The sequence below is a fragment of the Peromyscus maniculatus genome, chromosome 4, assembly GCF_049852395.1.
Source record: "Peromyscus maniculatus bairdii isolate BWxNUB_F1_BW_parent chromosome 4, HU_Pman_BW_mat_3.1, whole genome shotgun sequence".
Taxonomy (NCBI): domain Eukaryota; kingdom Metazoa; phylum Chordata; class Mammalia; order Rodentia; family Cricetidae; genus Peromyscus; species Peromyscus maniculatus.
Genome location: NC_134855.1, coordinates 82,540,697 through 82,553,471, shown reverse-complemented (window position 1 = coordinate 82,553,471; position 12,775 = coordinate 82,540,697). Strand labels below are relative to the sequence as shown.

At 38.6% G+C, this 12,775-nt stretch overlaps 1 protein-coding gene across 10 annotated transcripts in view; it reads right to left on the bottom strand.

The window, feature by feature from the left end:
• Dcdc1 (doublecortin domain containing 1) overlaps positions 1-12,775 on the bottom strand; it is a 404,056-nt gene that overhangs the window by 252,453 nt on the left and 138,828 nt on the right. The window contains exon 1 of one of the 10 annotated variants that reach the window (XM_076570237.1): positions 1,324-1,348. The exons of the other annotated variants lie outside the window; for them this stretch is intronic. Coding sequence (XP_076426352.1) covers positions 1,324-1,335 — 12 coding nt within the window. The 5' untranslated portion in view covers positions 1,336-1,348. Of the gene's footprint in view, positions 1-1,323; positions 1,349-12,775 lie in introns of those variants that run through there. 10 annotated transcript variants of the gene reach the window in all.

The following is a 12,775-nucleotide window of genomic DNA, read 5'->3' as shown; positions in this document are numbered from 1 at the left end:
TAACACTCCTGCTGTAGTATGTAGGAATGGAACACCTGTCAAAGAAGCTGAGGAAGAACATTCTGAAGGAAGGGCAGAGGTTGTCATCAAAGCCCATGAATGTATTTATTTGAGGTTTTCATCCAAAACTTGGAATGTATCGAGACATAGAACCAGAGGGCCTTTACTATGGTGGCATAAGTAGGTTTGCCACTCGTTTCTGAAGGTTTCTTCATGGAGTTGCAGTGTCCATGTAGATAAGTGTCAACTACATTGTGATGGAAAGAACACTGGGCAAACATTGTCATACACTGTAACCCTGTCCTACCTAGAACTTGCTGTGCAATCTAGGCTGGCCTCAAATACACAGCAATCCTCCTGCCTCTGTCTCTCAATACCCAAAGTATGAGTCTGTGCCACCATAATTAGCTTTTTTAAAAATCTTTTAAAATCACTTATAATTTAAAATAGATTTTGGTTTACAAAAGCATTTTAAAGATACAATAGAGTGTCCCCATATGCTCAATGCTACTTTCACCTATTATTTTTAATAAGCAAAATTGGAATTTACTAAAAAATAAATTTAATATAGATTTAAACAGAAACATTAAGAGACTCAGAAATTCTTAGGAAAAGGTGAGTACACACACTCAGAACATGGGTGGAAATTCTCAAGAGAGACATTTTGGCCATCCCCATTATTATGCAATATATTATTAGGGTGCAATTTTTAAAATTCATAAACCAAAACTGATATTTTACTCCTGACTTCATTTAGATTTCCTTGGTCTCTCCCATTGTTTATCTGTTCCTAAGGACACCAGATATATTACATTTGCGGTCTCCTTGAAACATGTCTTGGCTGTTACAGTTTCTCAGACCCATTTTTGTTGTGATTATTTTGATAGTTTTAAGGTTGCTGGTCAGGTATCTTAGAAACTAACCCACAGTTTGGATGACTTGGCTGTGTTTTCCTTCTGATTCAATTGGAATGTTGGTCTAGGAGGAAATCCATGAAGCTAAAGAGCTGTTCCTGTCATCTAAAGTGAGCACCCATCAACTTGGCTTATTAGTCAGCAAAGGTAGACCTTGCCAGGTTTTCCCACTTCATGGCTACATTTCCCCCACTCTACACTGTACGTACCCTTTTTATTTTATTTATTTAGTTTATGTGTAAGGGTGTTTTGCCTATGTATAGGTATGTGCACCACGTGTGTGCCTGGTGTCTGAGGTCAGAAAAGGATATTGGATCCCCTGTAACTAGAGTTACAGACAGTTGTGAGCTGTCATGTGGGAGCTGGGAATCAAACCCAGGACCTCTGGAAGAGTAGCCAGTGCTCTTACCTGCAGAGTCATATGTCCAGCCCCATATTTACTCTAAAAAAAAAAAAAAAAACAAAACCCTTAGGAGTGTAACTCACTTCCTTGAAGAAGACCTAACTATGTCTCAATTTGTCCATTCCTCCTTAGTTGCTTATACAATAAATTTTATACCACTATAGACTCTTCAATATTTTTTTTTACATTGTAAAATCCAAAACTTCATTTTTGGTGGCCTAGCTTATTCCTGTTTGGGCCACTAGCTACTCTTCCAAGTATGTCCTTTGATACACTTGTGGCTTAGCTTGTCTCTAAGTTTTAGACACTTCCCTGAAGATTTACTGCCCTAGTTCTAAAATCCCCCATTTTCCCACAGAGCCTTCATCTGTTTTATTAGAAAATGTAATCATAAACCAAGACTTGGCCCTGAGGGATGTTACTGTTCCTAAGTCATTGCATCTGACAAAGAAAGCAAAAATATGTGTTCACAAACACAGATACATATACACATTTTAATACTTAACCATCTGTGTTTATATTAGGCTTATCCTGAGTTCAAACTAATATGCCCAGCTCTAATTAATGGATCATTCCAGACTTCCCCTATTGCTTGTTGGCAAGTTCCCACTTCAATAGTAAAAATCCTAACTTCCACCACCTGTCATTCACATATAGTGTTACTGAATTGTTGATAAAGATAAGTATTTTTTTATCAACTGAACACATGCTTATGTGCGGTTTCCTTGGAAATTAGTCTCATAGATGTCACTTATTTATAGCTGCTTGGGTTACATCCTTTCTCCCTATCTCCCTCAGTGAGGTTGCTTCATACATTTGTAATAGATTGACACCACCTGTATCACACATTCTGGGATACTACACAAATTGTTTCAAATTTGTATACATTAAGGTGAATCCCTTCTGCTTTTAAGACTTATGGAAACTTGTAACAAACTAGCACTCTATTTATTTCTGTATTTCAAATTTTTTGCATCAAAATGATGCTAGTTCCCAAATGAAATAGCTGTAAATAACAACAGCTTTTAAATAGCTATTTTATGAGCCAGCCAAATAGTCAGCAGACAATGGCACTTGTTGCAAAACATTAAATATTGGATTGATTTAACACTATTCTATCACTATGTGACATGATAGTAGGTAAATGGTCATAATAAATACATTAACTACAGAAATCCACCTAACTCTTATGTGGCACTGAACTGACTAACTGAATCCAAAAACTATTTTCATATTTTTGTGCATGTGTGAGAGAGTGTGTGTGTGTATTTGCGTGTATGAGCGCAGGTGTGTGCAGCACAGCCCACATGTCAAGGTCGGTGTCACTTCCCACTTTCTACCTTATTTGAGATAGTCTACATGTCCACATGGATCTCGGGCTTCTTGGGATTCTCATGTGTCCATCTGCCATCCCGCCAAAGAATGCTGGGATTTTAGAGACAGGTTACTTGCCTGTTTTTGGTGCATTCTGGGGATTTGAACTCAGGTTTGGCAAGCTCTGTACTCATGGACCCATTTCCATAGCCCTATTTTAAGTGTTATTCTGGCACTAACACCAGAACACTTAAATAGCATACTTTAAAGTAATTAAAATCATACACAGTACATATGAAAACAGAGTGATTTCTCTTTATATAGTTTTGAAATAAATAAAATGCTAACAGCATAATAGAGAATTGAAAAAGGACACAAAACCATATTATAAATCAATTAAAAGCCTTGAATATATTAAAATATATTTGACATAATTTACAGTGATGAGAAGTACAGACTGTAAACTAATGAGATTGCTAAACTATTAAAGTATTTCCCTAGTAAAGTAACAACATTTAAAAGCATCTACCCTCTATCTATCATTAATGGTTGGATAAACAGTCTCTCTCATGTCTGGTCTTGTGAAGGTAAGGTGATAATATCTGTAACAGTTGGGTTCTTTTTCAGCTAACAATTCACTTGTAGGAACACATACAGATAAATGCATACAAAATTCCAAAATGCAGGAATAATCATCACATCATTGTTTGTAATAACCAAAGACTGAAAAGTAGCATACGTTTATCAACATTGAAACAGTTAAATAAAATCAAGATGTATTTATATGCTATATATAAGGCAGATATGTAAAGCGTGTGATTTTTTTCTTTTTTTTCTTTTAGAAATTTTCCACTCATTCTACATATCAACCATAGATCCTCCTCCCAGCCTCCTCCTACTCCCCCCCATTCCATCCCCCCACATGCCCCTCTGTCCCCTCCTTCAAAAGGGTATGGAAGGGCTCCTTGAGTGAGGTAACCCAGACTCAGAAGGACAAACTTGGTATGGACTCACTCACAAGTGGATACTAGATGTAAAGCAAAGGATGACCAGACTACAACGCACAGCTCCAGAGAAACTAGCTAACAAGGAAGATCCAAAGAGGGATGCATGGCTCACCCAGGAGAGGGGAAATAAATGAGATCTCCATGAATGAACTGGGAGTGGGCGGGGCAATAGAGGAGAGGGGAGGGGGAACGAGAACATAAGGGAACTGGACGGTCGAGCTGGGGAAGGGACAGCGTGTGATATTCCTTAAAAATACGTTAGTTAGCCAAGCAAGGATACTGTCTAGATATGACCTGATAAAACAAATGGGGAGGGAAGAAAACAGGGAGCAGTAGGGCAAGTGGGGTGCAGGGGACAGAGGAGGAAGGGAAGAGGGCCAGCAGAGTTAGAAGCTTGTCTGTAAGGTGACATTGCAGGAAAACGGCACAAGGACTGACAACCGTGGTTGCTTCTGGGAGTTGTGGAAAGGAGATACTTGTTTTTGAAGTATTTGATGGTTTTTGTTATCAAGAACAGTATTAGTTTGCTTTTTTGTTTTTTATCTAAAAGGGCAATATTTGAAAAAAGTAAGAACTGCTATTCATAAAAAGAATTGCTCTTTGAGTTAATTACATCCTATGAGAATAGCCCAAAACAGAGGTTTTCTGTGAGAAAAAAAAAAGAGAGAGCCAGAGAAAGAAACTTCCAGTGGAAGAGGCTAGAGAGTTAAGATGTTAAGTGTGTACTCTGCAAGTTCTGTTCCCAGCGCCCACATCAGGCAGCTCAAACTGCCTGTACCTCCAGTGTTCTCTTCAGGTCTCCCTTGGCACCTTCACACACACCACACACCCGCACACACACACACACCACAAATTTCAAAATTAAAAAAAAATAAATCTTAAAATTGAGTACTGTCAGGAACAGAATTTACCTCGGCTGTTCTGTTATGCCTTACCTAGGGCACAAGGGTGAGGTGGTGTGGTGACTATTCTTGGTTTTCAACTAGACTACATCTGGAATTAACTAAAATCAATAATGAAGGGCACACCAAAGAGAAATTTTTTTTTAATTTGAAGTGGAAATGTCCATTTCTAATCTGGATCTTGAGGCAAGAAGACACGTGATGCCTTTAATCTAAACCATACCTTCTGCTGGAGGCCTATATAAAGACATGGAATAAGGAAGCTTTTGCTCTTTGCCTAGATGCTCTCTTCCCCTTGCTAGAAAGTCCATTGTTTTAACTGGCATTAAAACCTACTTCTTCAGGATTCCAGTGTCTACTGAAGACCAGTTGAAATACCCAACCTCGTTAATTAAGCAGCTTCTGGATTCTTGGACTTTCCATTCATAACCAGCCATTGTTGGACTAGCTGGACCATAGCATGTTAGTCATTCTAATAAATCATATATATGGTTTATTTATACATGTGTCTTGGTCACTTCTCTATTGGTGTAAAGAGGCAGTATAACCAAGGAAACTTACAGGAGAAAACTTTTCATGGAAGCTCACATTTTCAGAGGGTTAGAGTCCATGACCATCATAACAGCATACAGGCAGGCATAGTGCTGAAGCAGTAGCTGAGACCTTATGCCTAATCTACAAGCAGGAGGTACAGAGAGAGACTGGACCTGTCATAGGCTTTTGAAACCTGAAAGCCCACTCCCGGTGACACATCTCTTCCAACAAGGCCACACCTTCTAAACCTTCCTAAAACAATTTTACTAAGTAGGGATCAGGTATTCATTGAAACCGTCACAGCACGCATGCAAATGTGTTTATGAGAGCAAATATTTGTATAACGAAATACTGATGCAAGGCACTCTTCCCACCTCAAGAGCCCATCTCATCTCTTCTCCACCCACTCATGAATTCGTCTTTAATGATGACTAAAAACCATACCTTTTACACCCACCCTTTCCTCATCCGCACTTACGTCTTACACTGAGTACCCTTCTATTCTTTCTTTTGTTCAGTGAATAATAAGATCCTGACATTTTCTAAGCACTTGTCATGAGGTTAAGAAAATGGCGGGCCGGGAGGTGGTGGCCCACGCCTTTAATCCCAGCACTCAGGAGGCAGAGCCGGGCGGATCTCTGTGAGTTCGAGGCCAGCCTGGGCTACCAAGTGAGTCCCAGGAAAGGCGCAAAGCTACACAGAGAAACCCTGTCTCGAAGAACCAAAAAGAAGAAGTTTAAGAAGAAGAAGAAGAAGAAGAAGAAGAAGAAGAAGAAGAAGAAGAAGAAGAAGAAGAAGAAGAAAAGAAAAGAAAAGAAAAGAAAAGAAAAGAAAAGAAAAGAAAAGAAAAGAAAAGAAAAGAAAAGAAAAGAAAATGGCGGCCCAGAAAGTACATGGTTTTTAAAAGAAGAAGAATGATTTAAGCCAATAGCTATGGCTCATGCCTGGAATCCCAGCTACTCAGGAATCTGATGGATCATCAGGTAAAAGAAATTCAGTTTGGGCTACTTTGCAAGACCATGCTGAAGACAACAAAATTCCTTAAGTGTGCTTCCAGTAGGTCCCACAAAGAACCGTAAAACGTAAAAAGGAACCCTTCATACAGGCTGGAAGGGTGTCTGAGAAAGGCACAGTCGAGCTCCAAGCGAAATAATATGCTAGAGTTACAGGGGAAGTCCAAGTATTCCTGAGAGACAGACAGATCCTTTCTGAGGGGAAAGTGGAGGAGCTAGAGCTATTTGTTAAAGAAATAAGGCCCAAGAGAAGGGTGGGGGGACTACAGGGGAAGGCACCATGGAAAAGCTGGGCACAGAGTCTCTGTAAGTCCTATTGAAGCATGTTATTCCTTCTCTTCTGGGTTCCTCAATCTGAAGTTAAGTATTATTATGATAACATTATTTTATTATTTTAAAGATGTTACTACTGTGTTTTCAGGAAAATAACAAGACCCTAGCAAACAAAATCACCTCTAACAACAGCTTGGACATCTCTTGTGTTGTTGTTGTTGTTGTTGTTGTTACCTAGCCTATAAAATAAGGATAATAACACTCACCTTGAGTACTACAAGTAGAGACAGTTCAAACATTATCAAATACATAAGTAAGCTAAGCAACACACCTAGGCAAGTGCTGGGAAACAAGGTAAGTGTGAGATGATTTTTTTATTATTCATTCACAAATCCTTGTGAAGAATGCACCAATTAAAAAATGTATAGTCCAAAAGATACTAAATGAATGTCTGTTTAATAAGACATCAACATTTTATCTCAGAGATCATGTTTTTTACTCCGGGAGCCAATATTACACACCATTAACATATTTGTCTATATCCGAGAGTTTGGTATAAAGAATATACTTAGTTTGTGAAATAAGACCAATCTGGTTTCTTGAGGGAATCCCAGGTCCTGTCTGTTCTCACCTAGAGCATAGTTCCCTCCTGTTCCAAGTCAAAGAAGTTAGCTCTCCCCTCAGTTCTGGCCTGTTGCTGAGTATTTGACCATTCTCACTCTACACAGTAAGCTAGCCTCAGGTGAGGAAACTGGAACACAGGACCGGACAGCAAATGGTCCCAGTGAGGACCTGAGGAGCACATTGAAGGCTTGGAACAGACAGCGTAAGATAAGGATGCTGTGGATGGAAAGAGGGAGAGAAACGGAAGTAATAGAATCCCCCTCTTGGAAACTAAACCACTTGGGAACTGGCTTTCTCTCTGAGAAGGTAGACCAACTTCTGCTTTTATTCATGACTATTTATCACACCTGCTCACTGGCTCATTTAAAGGATCTCAGATTCTCTTAGGAAACATGTTCTCTTAAGTACATCACAGGAAGGAGCAAGTGCTCCATACAATCACATTATCTGACATTCACGGATGGGTTATTGACTGAATGCTGCCAATATGAGGAAATCATGGGAGCCTTTGCGTTTTTACTCAATTTAAAAAGTGGAAAAATAAAACTTTGCTGAAGTTACCAGTTAGAAGCTGTCTCCATGTCACCTGGTAAATGATGGGTACCAGGAAAAAAAACTGTATTGCAGAGAGGGGAAAGAGAGGAAGAGCTTCAGAACTTCACAAAGAAAGTGAAAACTGAAAAGGCTGGAGAAACAGGCGGATAAACAAAAGAGAAGAAAGACAGGTCCAACTGTGCAGCGGCCTACTTCCCAAACAGGGAAGAATGGAGCTGAAGTGTCACCTAAAAGATAAGCTGGTGACCCTGGCTTAAAGAAGAAGAAGAGGAGGAGGAGGAGGAGGAGGAGGAGGAGGAGGAGGAGGAGGAGGAGGAGGAGACTAGCAGTCTTACCCATTGGACAAGCCCACCGCTTTCACTAGGCTCAAATCCATTTGGAGTCTGGCTAAGACAGTGACTTCTGTGTCTTTCTATGTCTGGGTGGCTGAATAGTGGAGAGAAGTTCAATGATTGATTTTTAGTTGAGTCAGTTAGTCTGCATCATTTTATTGGTGAATTGAGAATTTTCACATTTAAGATTATTCTTGAGAGATGTTTTTGACTCTTGAAACATTTTTGATGTTGTTCTGGTTTGTTGAATTATTGAATTCTTGCTTTTTTCCTCTTTCATATTAGTATTAGAGTTTTGCTAGTTTAAATATATGAGCCTGTGGGGAGGCATTTTCATTTTAATCACCACAATGTGCTTTGGTTTTCTTTCTCCTTCCTTCCTTCTTTCCCCTTTCTTCCCTCCCTCCCTCTTTTCCTTCCTTCCACCTCTCTCTTTTTTTATTCTTTCTTTTACTTATTGGACATTATTGATCCTCCCTCTCCTCTGTTTGTGTATTTCTTTCATGACATGTATTCTTCTCTGTGTTCGGTACCCCTTGAGTACATGGAAAGCATTGCCTTGGGAGTAACGAACTGATTTAGTCTGTACTTTTCTTACAATGTAATCATTTTTGCATCCACTTTTACACAGAGCTTTTCTGTATGTAGCAGTCTCAGTTGGTAATTCTTGACTGTCAATATGATGTCTGGTGATACATCATTCCATGATTTCCAGGCTTTCAGGATTGCTGATAGGCTCTGAGATAAACTCTGTGTCTGCCTTAATAGGTAAGTCAATATTTTCCCTTACAGATTTTAATGTTGTTACTTCACTTTGTATTTTTAATATCTTAGACTAATATATCACAAAGTTCCTCTGGCCTTGTGGGGGTTCTAAATGCCTACTGTTTTAATATCTAAATCTTTGTACAGATTTGAGAGATTTTTCTGCTGATTTTATTAAATAGATCCTCTGAGCTTTTTTTTTTTTTTTAACTCTTAGCTCCTTCATCAACTATGTAGGCTCTCGGTTTTGTCTCTTGGGTGTTGTGTCCATGCTGGCCCATCACGTTTTATTCACTGATACATGAATGCACTGTTTCTTCTAACTTGCCTTCCGACCCTGGTATTCTTTCTGTACTTGGCCTACTCTATTCACACCTTCCACCAAGCTTCATTTCCATGGTTTCTATAATTTTCCCCCAATTCAATTTCCTTGTAGAATGTCTTTTCCTTTTGGGGCTTATGTCCACATTGCTGATTCTCTCATCCACTTTGTTGACTGTGTCCTGCATGTTGTTGGCTTTCCTATCCTGGTCCTGATTACTTTCCTCACACTGCTCGTCTGCTTCTTTGTATCCTCTTCGAGATCACTGGTCATTTTCACCAGGAAATGTTTGAGATCTTTGTTTGGCATGTTCCTTGTTTCTGTGTCCTTGGACTCTGTAGCTGAGGACTCTGTATCTTTCGGAAGAGTCACTCCGCTGTCTTCCTTTTCGTGTTTCTTACACGTCTGTGTCATCTGTGAACGTGGCAGTGGTTTCTAGTTTTATTTGGGGTTGGTCTTTAGTGACCACACTACTTTTGGAGGCTTTATCCTCAGTAGCACTCAGAATAGAGAGAAAAAAACCTCCCAAACAATCCAAACAACACTAGATATAGAGTTACATTTAAAGTCTCTTAAATGTCACTAGTATATCACCATTGCCATGAAGCAAGTGGCAAAACCAATGTACAGCACTCTATTATTTTGAATGAATGAAGAAAGGGACAAAACAAGGGAAATTTTTTCTAGACTCTGATTTTGACTAACGCCCAAAGACCTCCAAGTTAAGATACTTTATTAAGTGATGAGAAATTATATTAAAAGCAGATTAAGTCACAGATGAGCTATTGGTTTTATTTGTAAATTGGATGTGTTTATTTAATCACACAATTACTTTTTTCCAAAGTAATTTAAGGCAATATACCAAAAAATTAATATAAGATTAATACAAAATGAAAAAAGTTATAAAAGAAAAAATCACTTGCAAACTTTTTGCCTATGTTAGCTAACATGCCTTCCATTATGTATGTATGTGTGTGTCACAGTTTGGCTCATGTCTTTCTCTCTGGACAGATCAAGGCTTGGTGACAATGAGGATCATAGTTGTCATTCATATGAAAGGTGCCTGAGATGCAGTAAGTGCTAAATGTGATTCTCTTCCAAAGATAGACTGTATGGACACATATCAGCCATGTGACTTTCTCACCATTACAGCCCTGGACAATGTGCTTAGCTGAAACAATTTATTGGCTACAGGACTAGCCAGTGAGACATAATGCAAAGCACAGGACCTTGGGGAAGCCCCTTATGACCTGCTGTGACTTCTCTTGTATTCAGGCACTAGAGCTGTAGAAACTGTCTTTGAATGGTGGTGAGTAGAGAGTCAAGGAAGTTCAGAATGTGAGTGGAAAGTCAGGAAATTTCAGAATGTGAGTGGAGAGTCAGGGAAACTCAGAATGTGAGTGGAGAGCCAGGGGGCTCAGAATGTGAGTGGAGAGCCAGGGAGGCTCAGAAACTGTTCCTGACATCCTTGGGCTCCTAAAATGCCAACAATTGATTCTCTCCAGCTTTCCAACCTAGCAACAAGCCACACTGAGGTAAGAAGTCTGATTTTGTAGCCAAATGTCATACTAAGATGGCCCATTGAACACACCATAAATTAGGTAATTAGAACTAATACATGAGTATATTTCACTCTATTTATGGTTAGACATGGGAGCTAGGCAAGGAGAAACACATTTGTTGAAGCATAAATATAAGAAAAAGCATTTGTTATATACACAAATATATTAACAGAAAACAGGACTCTTTCACACCCATATAGGATTTTAATATTAGGAAAAGTTCATCCATATTAAATGTTGATTTATGTAAATTTGAATATGATTTTTCAAAAGTGTTACACTGTCATACTCCAAGTATCACCCTAAAAAGGTTTACTAAGGCAATCTTGTATTTACGAAGGACCTGCCATTTAATTTCTTGGGGCTTTCTTTTTTCCTCATCCTTTAGTAAGCCTTTGTGAAAATTCTTAGATTAAAACTTTTTTTTATTTCCAGAAAATCACTCAAACAAGGCGTCAACTTCCTAATTCATAATTGCTATAATTGCTTTCTAAGCAGTCTTTCTAATTCCCCTCTTATCCATCTGTCTCATCTCTTCTCAGACCCTTCTGTTTAGTACATCATTTTGCTGTCTGTTGAGTGCTGACTGCAGACCCTTGATCACATTTAACTCATCATTATAAATCCATCCTACCAAATGATGGCATGGGAAGATACCATGTCCTTACTCTTCCATATTCTCAATCCCATCTTCATGTTAAAATCATGGGGGACTTTATGTAATATTGAGTATTTTAAAGATACTTTGAAGGTCAATGCCTATAGATGTAACCAACCGTCTTATTAAATAAGAAACACAGAACCAATGCAAAGAAGAAAGCCAAGAGGTCAGAGCTAAGAGCTAAAACCTTACCCTTCCTCCTGCAGTGGTCCTACCTCTCCGAAAGAGAGCTACTTTCTGTGTTAAAGTCTTTATAGACTTTCAGTTCTGCCTTCTCATTGGTTGTAAATCCAACCACATGATCACCTCGTCACTGTCTGTCTATACAGACCTCCAGGTCTTCTATGGTTGGTATTGAGATTAAAGGTGTGTGTCTCCAACGCTGGCTGTATCCCTGAACTCACAGAGATCTACCTAGCTCTGCCTACCAAGTGCTGGGATTAAAGGCATGCACCACCACCACCCAGCTTTCCTATGGCTTACTAATAGCTCTGACCCCCGGGCAACTTTATTTATTAACATACAAATAACATTTTAGTACAAATAAAATATCACCAGAAATGCCAGCTTATAACTAATCTAGGAGAGGTTTAAGCATTTGCATTGTTTCAAAAGGACAACCATGGACACTAACCAATGGTAGAAATACAATAGCAAACAAGGAGACAGTGTGATTTTTACATTTGTGTTTTCACTCAACTGCACACATGCATGCACATATACCTGTGAACAATCTCCCCCAATACAGCGTGTCCAAATTTGAGTTTAAAATCAAGTTCTTCCTGATCTATGAAATTCTTTGAAAGTAACTACCAGTACTGATCTCCATTTTTTTTGTAACACTCTTTGAGATATATTATCATCCTCCAATCTCCTTAAACTCCTTTGGGTGCAGTGTTTTTGTATTTCACAATTAGCACCTCACTGTACACTGCTAAACTATTCAACTGTAAATAAGTACAGTGGCCTAAGATCTCCTTCCTTTAACTCTAACATCTATTAGATTTGATTTGTTTGCACTAACCAATTTAGAACTTAACTCTGATGTTTACCAATCATTATTCGGTATGTATGCACTTTCTGTGGCCAACTAAATCATAAGTCCTTTAAATGTAAGGAACATAACTTTATAGCTTTTTTGTGTGTTTTTTTATCAATGGCCATATCATTCCCTAGAATATTCTAGGGCTCAGTGCTTAAACCTACATGACATAACCAACAAACATGTAAAAGATAACTGGACACAGCTTCTAAAAGGAGAGCAAGTGAAAGAAAATTGAGGGGGTAATTGTTTGCAGATTAGGAAAGTGGGTGTGGAGACAGACTGGGTTACTCTCCCAGCTCCTTCACTTCCTAGCCATGTGGTAATATAACTTAAGAGATTTAGTTAGCATCCCTCAGTTTTCTCATTTGTAAGAAGAATTGGTAATAGCACCCATTAATATATTGTTGTAAGGATTAATATATAACTTAAGACTGTATGGTAAGCATTAAATAATTATGACATTTTTATTTGATCTTTCTATTATTTATTGGATAAAGATGATGAAGAAATTATGATTGAGGAATAAAATAAGCAAATGAACATTTGTAT